General features: G+C 56.1%; 2 protein-coding genes across 2 annotated transcripts in view; one reads left to right on the forward strand and one right to left on the reverse strand.

The window, feature by feature from the left end:
* LOC144598278 (uncharacterized) overlaps nucleotides 1-6728 on the forward strand; it is a 67627-nt gene extending 60899 nt beyond the window's left edge. Inside the window, 3 exon segments of the mRNA XM_078408234.1 lie at nucleotides 955-1220; nucleotides 1223-4885; nucleotides 5827-6728. Of these exon segments, the coding sequence (XP_078264360.1) occupies nucleotides 955-1220; nucleotides 1223-4885; nucleotides 5827-6728 (4831 nt within the window).
* The window catches only part of LOC144595043 (interferon-induced very large GTPase 1-like), a 271628-nt gene that overhangs the window by 227263 nt on the left and 29343 nt on the right, over nucleotides 1-15022 (reverse strand). The window lies entirely within an intron of this gene.

Genomic DNA, 15022 nt, shown 5'->3' on the forward strand with positions numbered 1-15022 from the left:
ATAATAATAATAATAATAATAATAAGCATTTATTTTATATAGCGCCTTATCGGGAGCTCAAAGCGCTTTGCAAAAACAATCATAACATAAAAACAAACAGACAAACTATCCTAACAGAGAAGCGGCGAATAAACAGCGCCAGCGTCCTCTCACGTCAGGGTCCGGCAGTAGACAACAAAAAGCACAGGACACACAGATACAATTTTTACACAAACAGCCATCACAGTGATTGCTCCAGGCACACCCTCACTGTGATGGAAGGCAAAGAAAAGTCTTATCTCCTCCTCATTCTTCTCCCGTGGTGCCACGAGGTGATCGAGGCTTCCAACTTTTTGAAGCCCCCACCGGGCGATGGAAAGTCCCAGGGCCGAACCGAGCAGGCCGATGAAAGTCCTGAGCCCCCACCGGGCGATGGAAAGTCCCAGGGACGAGCCGAGCGGGCCGATGAAAGTCCTGAGCCCCCACCGGGCGATGGAAAGTGCCGCGGCCGAGCCACGCAGGGCGATGAGGGGCCTGCGGGCGGGTCGATCGTACCTCGTGTTCCGGGGTGGTCGAAGCTGCTACGGCTGGAGCTCCCGAAAGCCGGTCGCCAGCCAGGGACTTGTGAACTCCCGATGTTGCGGTCTGCAGGGCCCACGGCCGAAGCCTCCGAGATGGTAAGTCCAGGCCCTGCGACCGGAGTCTTCAAGGTCGATCCCAGCTGGAGGCCGCCGACTCCACGATGTTAGGCCGTAGCGCAAACAGAGATACGACACGGTAAAGGTCGCATCTCCGTTGAGGAGATTAGAAAAAAGGTTTCCCCCAACCCCCCCCCACATACACAGAGTTAAAAATAGAACAAAACGTACATTAAACGATGACAATAGACAAAAAAACAAAAAAAAGACAGAGACAACTGGTGAAGATTCACCCAAGTGCAATAAACAAGACATCCTGACATCCTGGGAATTCCAGGAAAAGAACCACCTCTCTGGGAAAGTGCTTACAGATCCCAGGAAGTACATTCACCCAGTCAGAGGGAATGGGGAGTCTTTCATCAACTTTAAATAGCTGGTCTGGAAACCTAAACAATCCACAACTAGTGAGGGATTTGGGTTTACAGGATCATTATCTTCACAAACTGTCACTGGTGTCCATGCGGGAGGTATCCTGGGATAAACTGGACGACAGCAAACCAACTCGACAAGAAGACCAAGAACTTCCTTGGCGATTTCTCCAAATGTCTTCTCAGCTAATTCACTGTCGAGGAATCCTGAATGGCCCCCTGCTCAGTCCACAGACGGTCACAGCAGTGACGATGAAGACTTCAGTGATTTCTTTGAAGTGAAAGGGCCAGGAGATTCTGGGATGAACCCTCTGGATATCATTGCTGCCATTTTCCTCTGTGCCGACCACTCTCTCCAGCAGGAACTGATGCTGAAGATGTCTCTGTGCCAACTTGCATTGCCCTTTCTGCTGCCGGAAGGGCACAGTTACCCCAGGGACAAGGTGAGGGGACCCATGGAAGGGCCTGGTGCCACCCTTCTCCTCTGGGCCATGAGGCCCATTGTTAAAATGTGGTGCCCACAATCTCCCCCAGGGAGCAGCCGCGTTGTGGAGATGCCCATCGTGACTGCACCCGTGCCAACTGTCTCCTTCCTCAGACTCGGAAGGTGCACGGTGTCCAAATCCAGAGTCCTCAATCTCACCTTGAGCCAGACCCAGCTGCAGCAGAACATCTTCCTGCACTCCGGGATGGAATGTGGGAATGTGCCCCGTGGGATATCGGATGGGATGGCTGAGATCAGCTGGTATCTACCTTCTGGGAAGAGCAACACGGACATTTTCCCAGAGGCTGCTGCATTCATCAACCTCCGAGGTGATGCTGAAACTTACCAGGGACACACTCGGTTTCTGGCAAAAGTCTCTGCTGCTCTCTTTATTTTCATTGACGTTATCGGTGAGACGGAAAGAGAATTCCTCACCTCTCTCGCACAGTCACCGGCAAAACTCTTTCTGATCGTGAACGCTTACATCAGTGAGAAACACATCACCCCTGAGCAGGTAAAGAAACTGTTCAAAGATCTGAAGTTACAACAACAATGCATTGTTCGGACAAATGTAAACGAGGCCGAACTTGTGGAAGAACTACGTTCTCAGATAGAACAAGTGATTCTAATGAGGGACAGGGACCAGAGCTTCCTGAGACTGGAACAAATGGGTGACATTGCGAGGGAAAGTGGGATTCAGGTCGATGAACATCAGCCTGAAATACAACGGGCCAAGGACATGACCAAAATACTGGGCAGTCTTGACCCAGCAGACATCACTGGGTATAAAAAGAGAGTGCTGCCCTTTCATGGAAAGCTCTGGCAAGGGCTGTCTAAAGTTGAGAAAGAGAAGTCTCGGATGAAACTCCGCGGGGACAGAACCACAGAGATGTATAACCACGAGCTGGACCAAGAGAAGAAAAGAATCCGGGAAGCTCAGCTCAGACAGAGCCTGTCGGAGGAGATGCAGATGTTCATTGACCACCTCACTGGTCGTGGTGGGGATGACAGGGCCATTTCCTTGCAGTGGCTGAAGCTGATGCTGGACAGTAAATCAAGGGAAATCATGGCAGGGTTGCGCAGGGATTATAAAGAACTGAGCAAAGACTCAATGCAGAAGGTCAAGGAGTTGAAGAACATGGATCAGAAGATGACTGATAGTTCCCTGGGACTTGAGCATTTCATGAGGGAACTGGGCCAGGTTTATGAACTCTCAGTGACACAACACAACATCAAGCAACAAACACAGATCCACCCACATGTGCTTCAGTTACTGGGTGTTGCTGCTAAACTGTTGCTGGATGGGTTCCCACTGGGGCTCATTGATGGAGACGTCTCCAACGTTCCTGTTTCATGGATTACTGCTGTACTGGAAGCAGTGGCTGAGAAGGTGGGACGTGCTTCCCGAGTGTTTGTACTGACAGTGATTGGAGTTCAGAGCACGGGCAAGTCCACGCTCCTCAATACAATGTTCTGTTTGCGGTTTGCTGTGAGCAGCGGCCGATGTACTCGAGGGGCCTACATGCAGCTGATGAAGGTCACAGGGAACCTGGCGGAGGAGCTGGGCTGTGACTTCATCCTGGTCATTGACACGGAGGGATTGAGTGCTCCGGAACTTGCAACACTAACAGACAGCTATGAACACGACAATGAGCTGGCAACATTCGTGGTGGGATTAAGCAACATAACGTTGGTAAACATAGGCATGGAAAACATCGCAGAGATGAAAGATATTTTACAGATTGTCGTTCATTCCTTACTCCGTATGAAGCAGACGGGGAAAAGACCAAAGTGTATATTTGTCCACCAGAATGTTGGGGATGTGAGTGCACACGATCAGAATCTGAGAGGCCGTCAGAAACTCCTGGAACAGCTGGATAAGATGACAGAGGCTGCAGCAAAACTGGAGAAGCTGGAGGGAGTAACGTTCCATGATGTGATGGACTACGATGCTGACAAGGACAACTGGTACATCCCTGGTCTGTGGCAAGGTACTCCCCCAATGGCTGCCGTCAACACTGGCTACAGTGAACACGTCTTCCAACTGAAGAACAGTCTCATTCAATGTTTACTCAAAGGGAAACCAGAACAAGGAGCTCTCACAATCCCAGACTTCACCAAATGGATGACTGGGCTCTGGGAGCAGGTGAAACATGAGAATTTCATTTTCTGCTTCCAGAACAGTCTGTTCGCAGAGGCTTACAACCAGCTCTCTGTGATGTACAAGGGCTGGGAGTGGGAGCTCTGCAAATACACACACTCCTGGGGAAATGAGGCTGAAAACACAGTAAACAATGCCAGTGGTGACCTCAACCTACTGCTCCAAACACTGGAACGTGAGATCAGGACGGAGATTAACAAAAGGGAGGGTGAGACTCTGGATAAACTAAAAGCTCTGTTTGAAAGTGGGGCTGATAACGTGCAGCTGATGGAGAAATACAGGGAGGAGTTCAAGCTCAGCATCTGCAGTTTATGTCCACGGCTTCAGTACGATTCAATGCAGAGATGTAGGGATGCTGTGACCAGACGTGTGGGACTGCAGGAAGTGGATGCTAGTTGGAATAAATGTCACCAGAAGATCGAACAACAGGTCAAGGAGCTTTTATTAAAGTGTAAAGGGGCAAATCAGGAGTTGGGTGACAAGGAACTGCAAACTGCCTTTGGAAAGATGTGGCAAGATACACTGTCACAGCTGGACTATCACCCCTGCAGAGAAAGAAACATTGAACTGGAGATTGAAAATCTTCTCAGAGACCACACAGCAGCTCAAGGAAGGGTGATTAACAAAATACTAGAAAGAAAATCTCTCAGTAAACGGGGAACCCAGTGCTTTCAAATTGAAGAGAAACACATCAACACGACATGGATGAGACATGTTAAAAACACATTCAGGATATCCTCGCACCAAGCAGATGTTAATCAGGCAGCAATGATAACACGGTCCCTCTAGAATGAATGCCATCAATGGATCAGTGACATCACAAAAATGGACATGGATTATGACATTAGATATTGTATTGAACTTCTGAATGGTATACAGGAGAAAATTAACAATATTTCACACCCAAACTTCACAATGAGTGAGGAATTCAGGGCTGAGTTTAAACTTCACCTGTGTGGTTACGCTGTACCAAGATTCCAAGAGATGCAGACAAGGTTCATCCAGAAACATGACCCGCGGCAAAGACTGGGAAACATGAAGGGTCAATACTTTGATCTCTTCATGGACATTTACACAGAGCAGGATGAGAACCAGAGACAAGCACAAAGGTTTGCACAATCTTGTTTCTTCCGAACGGAGACCCAACCTTTTTTTTTCTGGGTGGTGTCTCCGTTCCCGCTGCGGCCTACCTTCGGCCAAACACCTGGAGCTGGCGGCCTCCAGCTGGGACCACCTGGTGGTCTGGTTCGCAGAGCCCGCGGACCGGACTTACCATCTGTGGAGCTGGCTGCCTTCGGAGGCTGTGGTGGCGCTGCGAGTGCGGCTACGACTCGCCTGCGGAGGCTTCGGCCGCGGGCCGCGTGGATATCGGAAGCTCGCTGGCCCCTGGGTGGGGGCCGACATCGGGAGCTCCGGCAGCGGAAGCATCTTCGCCCGCCCCGAATCTCGGGGCTTGGGTCGGCCCGCTGCGGACCTTTCACCGTCCGGCGCGGCCTGGAACCGACCGCGGGATTTTCTCCGCCCTGCGGGGACTTCAATGTCGGGAGCCCTGACCGCCCGTCGTGGCAACTTCAACAGCCTGACCGCGGGAGAGGACGGCAGGGGAAGAAAAAATACATTCTGGCCTTCCATCACAGTGAGGAGGTGACTGGTGAAGAATCACTGTGATGGATGTTTCTTTTTTGTTTTGTGTTGGTTTGTGATTGTGTGTGTAATTGCTTATTTTTATTGCTCTTATTGTTGGACTGTGGGTAACGGAACTTCGTCCAAAAGACTTGTTTTTTTGGTATGACAATAAAGGCTATTCTGATTCTGATTCTTGCCAGCTCTCAGAGACAATAGACAATAGACGCAGGAAACATGTTCCCAATGTTGGGGGAGTCCAGAACAAGGGGCCACAGTTTATGAATAAGGGGTAGGCCATTTAGAATGGAGATGAGGAAGAACTTTTTCAGTCAGAGAGTGGTGAAGGTGTGGAATTCTCTGCCTCAGAAGGCAGTGGAGGCCAGTTCGTTGGATGCTTTCAAGAGAGAGCTGGATAGGGCTCTTAAGGATAGCGGGGTGAGGGGGTATGGGGAGAAGGCAGGAACGGGGTATTGATTGAGAGTGATCAGCCATGATAGCATTGAATGGCAGTGGTGGCTCAAAGGGCTGAATGGCCTACTCCTGCACCTATTGTCTATTTTCTATTGTCTATCACTGACCTTGAGAATTTGGCCAAAGACTGGCTCCATCGGCAGGTTATTCAACACTGCATGACACAACGTGATGGAGAGAGCACATTTACCCAACTGGCTAAAGGAATCCTTACACAGATCACTGGGCAAGCTAAAGAGGTTGTTGAGAATGTGGTGATGCAGAACTTTGCTGGAAATGTTCAGAGCTTCCTGGACATGTTTGTTGAAAAGTTAAACACCAGAATCTCAATGCCCAAAGATGAAATGAACCTCGTTCTGTTTCACAGTGATGGTGATGGCAAGAAATGGGCAGAAGCAGTTCTGCCATCTATTGAAGAGGTGGAGCAGAGACTCCTCAGTGAGGTAACAGGCTGGGATGTCCAAGCAAAGATTGGAGAATTGTTATTCAAAGGGTTATTCAGCTGAACTAAGAAATGTCCTTTCTGTAGGGTTGTCTGTGACTCAGAGACCCCGGTACACTCACAGCATTCTTGTAAGCAGCACAGACCTAAAGGACTCAATGGTTATCGATGGATAAAGAGTGAACATCTTGTAACTGATGTCTGCACAGCTTCAGTCGCAGGTAATGCATCGTTTAGAAATAACGACACAAATGGAGAATTCAAACCCTACAAGGATTACCAAACTGTCAATGATTACTACAAATCCTGGGCCATCCAGCTGGAGATTTTCGCACAGGCAGCATCCTATTGGAAGAGGGTTTTCTACACTTTCAATGAGCAGTTTGGAGAAAAATACAAAGCAAAACCTGCAGAGATGGATGAGGCCTGGAACATTGACTGGGATGTGGTGAGGGAAGATCTGAATAAGACGTATAACACAGACATTCAGTCTTGGTGAGGTGCCTTTACGTGACATCACTCAGAGGTAGAAATGGACAAACTGCTTCCCTGTAAAGGAAATGGCAGAGTAAATCACACAACATTCAAATCTAATCTATATTACTAAAACTCTCACCTTGTTTGTCCTGTTGTTTGATCTCCCCCCCCCCCCCCCCACCACTCATTTGTTTGTTCCTTATCTTTGTGCCCCCGTCACATGATAGCGTGACAATTTTAGGCCCACCTTACTCACCATTGTTGGGGTCTGTAGTACCAAGTTTCATTCAAATGTTGAGGGGGATGGAGTGGCTGAGGGAGGGATAAGGGGGGATGGAGTGGGGAAGGGGGAGGAGAGAGTGCTGGACCAATGCAGGAGAGGTTTAGGCCCAACGGGTCCACTCAGTCTAGCAAATCATAAAACGATTAGTAGAGCAGAGTTTCAACCACTTCTATGAGAATGTTGCCAGGACTCGAGGGCCTGAGCTATGGGGAGAGGTTGAACAAGCTAGGACTCTGTACCTTGGAGCGCAGGAGGATGAGGGGTGATCTTATAGAGATGTATAAAATCATGAGAGGAATAGATTGGGTAGACACACAGAGTCTTGCCCAAAGTAGGGCAATCGAGAACCAGAGGACATAGGTTTAAGGTGAAGGGGGAAAGATTTATGGAACGAGTATATTTATGGAAGGTGTATAAGATTTATGGAAGGTGTATAAGATTTATGGAAGGTGTATGGAACGAGCTGCCAAAGGAGGTAGTGGAGGCAGGTACTAATTGAACGTTTAAACATTTAGACAGGTACATGGATAGGTCAGGTTTTGAGGGATATGGGCCATATGCAAGTAGGCGAGACTAGTGTAGATCGGACATTACAATAGACAATAGACAATAGGTGCAGGAGTAGGTCATTCAGCCCTTTGAGCCAGCACCGCCATTCAATGCGATCATGGCTGATCACTATCAATCAGTACCCCGTTCACTCCGCTATCCTTAAGAGCTCTATCCAGCTCTCTCTTGAAAGCATCCAACGAACTGGCCTCCACTGCCTTCTGAGGCAGAGAATTCCACACCTTCACCACCCTCTGACTGAAAAAGTTCTTCCTCATCTCCGTTCTAAATGGCCTACCCCTTATTCTCAAACTGTGGCCCCTTGTTCTGGACTCCCCCAACATTGGGAACATGTTATCTGCCTCTAATGTGTCCAATCCCCTAATTATCTTATATGTTTCAATAAGATCCCCCCTCATCCTTCTAAATTCCAGTGTATACAAGTATACATTGTTGGAAGGTGTGGGAAATTTGGACCAAAGGACCCGTTTCCACGCTGTAAAATTCTATGAATCTATTTGGTTTGTAAAATTGCTTTTACAGAGGTGACCAAAAAGGTTGTGAGCAAAGGAATGTGGACATCTTGGATGTCCTGGTATGGAATACCTCATCTTGGGCGCAGATGCGGCAGAGCTCCTGGACTTCATCAAATTCATCACTAATTTCCATCCCACACTCAAATTCACTTGGACCATCTCCGACACCTCCCTCCCCTTTCTTGATCTCACAGGAGATAGACGATCAACTGACGTCTATTACAGACCCACTGACTCTCACAACTATCTCGAGTACACTTCTTCCCTCCCTACTTCCTGCAAACACTCTATCCCCTACTCCCAATTCATCTGTCTCCACCGCATCGGTGCAGGGATCAGTGCTATTTGTGCTTTATAAGAACATAGTTCAGCACAGATAACCCTTCATTCCCTGCAAATCCATGAGCCTATCTAAAAACCTCTTAAACAGCACTATTGTATCTGCCTCCACCAGCAGCCCTGGCAATGTTGCAGCTACCCACCACCCTCTGTGGAACAAAAAAACTTGCCCCACATTTCCATTTTATGTCCCTTCTCTCGCCTTTTAGCTACGCCCCAGGGTTGGACATTTCCACCCTAGGTATAGTTTTGTCTACCCTATCCATGCCTCTCAGAATTTTGTATCCTTCTATCATCTCCCCTCAATCTCCAACCCCCCTCCACCCACCCCCCAACTCCCCCACGCACCCCTATCACCTCCCCTTCCCACACCCCCTCTCCTCAACCATCATGCCCAACATCCCACCCACCCAACCCACTCTGCCCCAACACCCTCCCCCACCCAAACCCCTCTGCCCCAACCCCCTCCCCCACCCACCCACCCAACCCACTCTGCCCCAATGCTCCCCACCCACCCACCCACCCAACCCCCTCTGCCCCAACCCCCTCCCCCACCCACCCACCCAAACCCCTCTGCCCCAACCCCCTCCCCCACCCACCCACCCAACCCCCTCTGCCCCAACCCCCTCCCCCACCCACCCGACCAAACCCCTCTGTCCCAACCCTCTCCCCCACCCACCCAAACCCCTCTGCCCCAACCCACCCAAACCACTCCCCCCACCCACCCAAACCCCCCTTCCCCACCCAAACCCCTCTGCCCCAACCCCCTCCCCCACCCACCCACCCAAACCCCTCTGCCCCAACCCCCTCCCCCACCCACCCAAACCATTCCCCCCTCCCCCACCCACCCAAACCACTCCCCCCACCCACCCAAACCCCTCTCCCCCACCCCACCCAAACCACTCCCCCCACCCCACCCAAACCACTCCCCCCACCCACCCAAACCATTCCCCCCTCCCCCACCCACCCAAACCACTCCCCCCTCCCCACCCAAACCATTCCCCCCTCCCACCCAAACCATTCCCCCCTCCCCCACCCACCCAAACCACTCCCCCCTCCCCACCCAAACCATTCCCCCCTCCCACCCAAACCATTCCCCCCTCCCCCACCCACCCAAACCACTCCCCCCTCCCCACCCAAACCACTCCCCCCTCCCCACCCAAACCCCTCTGCCCCAATCCCCTCCCCCACCCACCCAAACTTCCCTCCGCTTCCACCCGCCCCCCTGCCCCAACCCCACACTCCAGACCCTCATAACCCCTCAATATCGCGCCCTCATGGCGCTCCCCCCCCTCACTCCCTCATCACCAGCACATTCCATCCCGCGGCCATTGGTCGCGCGCGGGGAGTAACGGCCGTTCCCGCGCGGCGCGAGGACAGTGAGCGCGCGGCGCGGGATGGAAGGCAGCGGCGCCGCCATCTTGTGCGAAGCGACCCCGGTGAGAGCGCTCCCTCCTCACTCCCTCCCTCCCCTCACTCTCTCCCTCACTCTCTCCCTCCCCCACTCTCTCCCTCCCCCACTCTCTCCCTCCCCACTCTCTCCCTCACTCTCCCTCCCCACTCTCTCCCTCCCTCACTCTCTCCCTCCCCCACTCTCTCCCTCCCCCTCACTCTCTCCCTCCCCCACTCTCTCCCTCCCCCTCACTCTCTCCCTCCCCCACTCTCTCCCTCCCTACTCTCTCCCTCACTCTCCCTCCCCCACTCTCTCCCTCCCTCACTCTCTCCCTCCCCCACTCTCTCCCTCCCCCACTCTCTCCCTCCCCACTCTCTCCCTCACTCTCCCTCCCCACTCTCTCCCTCCCTCACTCTCTCCCTCACTCTCCCTCCCCACTCTCTCCCTCCCCCCACTCTCTCCCTCCCCCTCACTCTCTCCCTCCCCCACTCTCTCCCTCCCTACTCTCTCCCTCACTCTCCCTCCCCCACTCTCTCCCTCCCTCACTCTCTCCCTCCCCCACTCTCTCCCACCCCCTCACTCTCCCCACCCCCACTCTCTCCCTCCCTCACTCTCTCCCTCCCCCACACTCTCCCTCCCCCTCACTCTCTCCCTCCCCCACTCTCCCTCCCCCCACTCTCTCCCTCCCCACTCTCTCCCTCACTCTCTCTCCCTCCCTCACTCTCTCCCTCCCCCACTCTCACCCTCCCCCTCACTCTCTCCCTCCCCCACTCTCTCCCTCCCCCACTCTCTCCCTCCCTCACTCTCACCCTCCCCCACTCTCTCCCTCCCCCCTCACTCTCTCCCTCCCCCACTCTCTCCCTCCCCCACTCTCTCCCTCCCCACTCTCTCCCTCACTCTCCCTCCCCCCACTCTCTCCCTCCCTCACTCTCTCCCTCCCCCACTCTCTCCCTCCCCACTCACTCTCCCTCCCCCACTCTCTCCCTCCCCCACTCTCTCCCTCCCTCACTCTCTCCCTCCCCCACTCTCTCCCTCCCCCTCACTCTCTCCCTCCCCCCACTCTCTCCCTCCCCACTCTCTCCCTCACTCTCCCTCCCCCACTCTCTCCCTCCCCCTCACTCTCTCCCTCCCCCTCACTCTCTCCCTCCCCCACTCTCTCCCTCCCCCCCACGCTCTCCCTCCCTCACTCTCTCCCTCCCCCTCACTCTCTCCCTCCCCCCTCACTCTCTCCCTCCCCACTCTCTCCCTCCCCCACTCTCACCCTCCCCCACTCTCTCCCTCACTCTCCCTCCCCCACTCGCTCCCTCACTCAATCTCTCCCTCCCCCTCACTCTCTCCCTCCCCCTCACTCTCTCCCTCCCCCACTCTCTCCCTCCCACACTCTCTCCCTCCCCCTCACTCTCTCCCTCCCCCTCACTCTCTCCCTCTCCCACTCTCTCCCTCCCCCACTCTCTCCCTCCCCCACTCTCCCTCCCCCACTCGCTCCCTCACTCAATCTCTCCCTCCCCCACTCTCCCCTCCCCCACACCCTCCCTCCCCCACTCTCTCCCTCACTCTCCCTCCCCCACTCTCTCCCTCCCTCACTCTCTCCCTCCCCCACTCTCTCCCTCCCCCACACTCTCCCTCCCCCACTCTCTCCCTCCCCCACTCTCTCCCTCCCCCCTCACTCTCTCCCTCCCCCACTCTCTCCCTCCCCCACTCTCTCCCTCCCCACTCTCTCCCTCACTCTCTCTCCCTCCCTCACTCTCTCCCTCCCCCACACTCTCCCTCCCCCTCACACTCTCCCTCCCCCCACTCTCTCCCTCCCCCACTCTCTCCCTCCCTCACTCTCTCCCTCCCCCACTCTCTCCCTCCCCCTCACTCTCTCCCTCCCCCACTCTCTCCCTCCCCCACTCTCTCCCTCCCCACTCTCTCCCTCACTCTCCCTCCCCCACTCTCTCCCTCCCTCACTCTCTCCCTCCCCCACTCTCTCCCTCCCCCTCACTCTCTCCCTCCCCCACTCTCTCCCTCCCCCACTCTCTCCCTCCCTCACTCTCTCCCTCCCCCACTCTCTCCCTCCCCCTCACTCTCTCCTCCCCCCACTCTCTCCCTCCCCACTCTCTCCCTCACTCTCCCTCCCCCACTCTCTCCCTCCCCCTCACTCTCTCCCTCCCCCTCACTCTCTCCCTCCCCCACTCTCTCCCTCCCCCCCACGCTCTCCCTCCCTCACTCTCTCCCTCCCCCTCACTCTCTCCCTCCCCCTCACTCTCTCCCTCTCCCACTCTCTCCCTCCCCCACTCTCTCCCTCCCCCACTCTCTCCCTCACTCTCCCTCCCCCACTCGCTCCCTCACTCAATCTCTCCCTCCCCTCACTCTCTCCCTCCCCCTCACTCTCTCCCTCCCCCACTCTCTCCCTCCCTCACCTCTCCCTCCCCCTCACTCTCTCCCTCCCCCTCACTCTCTCCCTCTCCCACTCTCTCCCTCCCCCACTCTCTCCCTCCCCCACTCTCCCTCCCCCACTCGCTCCCTCACTCAATCTCTCCCTCCCCCACTCTCTCCCTCCCCCACTCCCTCCCTCCCCCACTCTCTCCCTCACTCTCCCTCCCCCACTCTCTCCCTCCCTCACTCTCTCCCTCCCCCCCACTCTCCCTCCCCCACTCTCTCCCTCCCCCACTCTCTCCCTCCCCCACTCTCTCCCTCCCCCTCACTCTCTCCCTCCCCCACTCTCTCCCTCCCCCACTCTCTCCCTCCCCACTCTCTCCCTCACTCTCCCTCCCCCACTCTCTCCCTCCCTCACTCTCTCCCTCCCCCACTCTCTCCTCCCCCTCACTCTCTCCCTCCCCCACTCTCTCCCTCCCCCACTCTCTCCCTCCCTCACTCTCTCCCTCCCCCACTCTCTCCCTCCCCCTCACTCTCTCCCTCCCCCACTCTCTCCCTCCCCCACTCCCTCCCCACTCTCTCCCTCACTCTCCCTCCCCCACTCTCTCCCTCCCTCACTCTCTCCCTCCCCCACTCTCTCCCTCCCCCTCACTCTCTCCCTCCCCCACTCTCTCCCTCCCCCACTCTCTCCCTCCCCCTCACTCTCTCCCTCCCCCACTCTCTCCCTCCCCCACTCTCTCCCTCCCTCACTCTCTCCCTCCCCCACTCTCTCCCTCCCCCTCACTCTCTCCCTCCCCCCCACTCTCTCCCTCCCCACTCTCTCCTCCCTCACTCTCCCTCCCCCACTCTCTCCCTCCCCCTCACTCTCTCCCTCCCCCTCACTCTCTCCCTCCCCCACTCTCTCCCTCCCCCCCACGCTCTCCCTCCCTCACTCTCTCCCTCCCCCTCACTCTCTCCCTCCCCCTCACTCTCTCCCACTCTCTCCCTCCCCCACTCTCTCCCTCCCCCACTCTCCCTCCCCCACTCGCTCCCTCACTCAATCTCTCCCTCCCCCACTCTCTCCCTCCCCCACTCCCTCCCTCCCTCACTCTCTCCCTCCCCCCCACGCTCTCCCTCCCTCACTCTCTCCCTCCCCCTCACTCTCTCCCTCCCCCACTCTCTCCCTCCCCCACTCTCTCCCTCCCTCACTCTCTCCCTCCCCCACTCTCTCCCTCCCCCTCACTCTCTCCCTCCCCCACTCTCTCCCTCCCCCACTCTCTCCCTCCCCACTCTCTCCCTCACTCTCCCTCCCCCACTCTCTCCCTCCCTCACTCTCTCCCTCCCCCACTCTCTCCCTCCCCCTCACTCTCTCCCTCCCCCACTCTCTCCCTCCCCCACTCTCTCCCTCCCTCACTCTCTCCCTCCCCCACTCTCTCCCTCCCCCTCACTCTCTCCCTCCCCCACTCTCTCCCTCCCCACTCTCTCCCTCACTCTCCCTCCCCCACTCTCTCCCTCCCTCACTCTCTCCCTCCCCCACTCTCTCCCTCCCCCTCACTCTCTCCCTCCCCCACTCTCTCCCTCCCCCACTCTCTCCCTCCCTCACTCTCTCCCTCCCCCACTCTCTCCCTCCCCCTCACTCTCTCCCTCCCCCCACTCTCTCCCTCCCCACTCTCTCCCTCACTCTCCCTCCCCCACTCTCTCCCTCCCCCTCACTCTCTCCCTCCCCCTCACTCTCTCCCTCCCCCACTCTCTCCCTCCCCCCCACGCTCTCCCTCCCTCACTCTCTCCCTCCCCCTCACTCTCTCCCTCCCCCTCACTCTCTCCCTCTCCCACTCTCTCCCTCCCCCACTCTCTCCCTCCCCCACTCTCCCTCACTCTCCCTCCCCCACTCGCTCCCTCACTCAATCTCTCCCTCCCCCTCACTCTCTCCCTCCCCCTCACTCTCTCCCTCCCCCACTCTCTCCCTCCCCCCACGCTCTCCCTCCCTCACTCTCTCCCTCCCCCTCACTCTCTCCCTCCCCCTCACTCTCTCCCTCTCCCACTCTCTCCCTCCCCCACTCTCTCCCTCCCCCACTCTCTCCCTCACTCTCCCTCCCCCACTCGCTCCCTCACTCAATCTCTCCCTCCCCCACTCTCTCCCTCCCCCACTCCCTCCCTCCCCCACTCTCTCCCTCACTCTCCCTCCCCCACTCTCTCCCTCCCTCACTCTCTCCCTCCCCCACTCTCTCCTCCCCCTCACTCTCTCCCTCCCCCACTCTCTCCCTCCCCCTCACTCTCTCCCTCCCCCACTCTCTCCCTCCCCCACTCTCTCCCTCCCCACTCTCTCCCTCACTCTCCCTCCCCCACTCTCTCCCTCCCCCACTCTCTCCCTCCCTCACTCTCTCCGTCCCTCACTCTCTCCCTCACTCACTCTCTTCCTCCCTCACTCTCTCCCTCCCTCACTCGCTCCCTCACTCACTCTCTCTCTCCCTCACTCTCTCCCTCCCTCACTCTCTCCCTCCCTCACTCTCCCCATCACTCTCCCCATCACTCACTCCCTCCCTCCCTCACTCCTCCTCCCCAATGGAAACCCAACCCACCCCCCCCCCCCCCCACACATCCCCTCACCCATGCAAGCACAAACCTCCCTCCCTACCCCATGGAAACCCTCCCTCCCCTCCCCTATGGAAACACAAACCCCCCTCCCTCCCCCTGATCATGGAACAGGAGGCAGCGCGTTGTGTTTGTCAGCCATGGGATGGACGTCTCCAGGAGCAGCAGAGAGCCCGACACCAGTAGGTTCATTGATCAAGATGCAATGTTCACATTTGCCTTCTGTTTACAGTTTAAAGAGCGTTGCGCGGTGTCATTGAATGGATCTTGCAGGGATGTGAAGTTTC

The sequence above is a fragment of the Rhinoraja longicauda genome, chromosome 1, assembly GCF_053455715.1.
Source record: "Rhinoraja longicauda isolate Sanriku21f chromosome 1, sRhiLon1.1, whole genome shotgun sequence".
Classification (NCBI taxonomy): domain Eukaryota; kingdom Metazoa; phylum Chordata; class Chondrichthyes; order Rajiformes; family Arhynchobatidae; genus Rhinoraja; species Rhinoraja longicauda.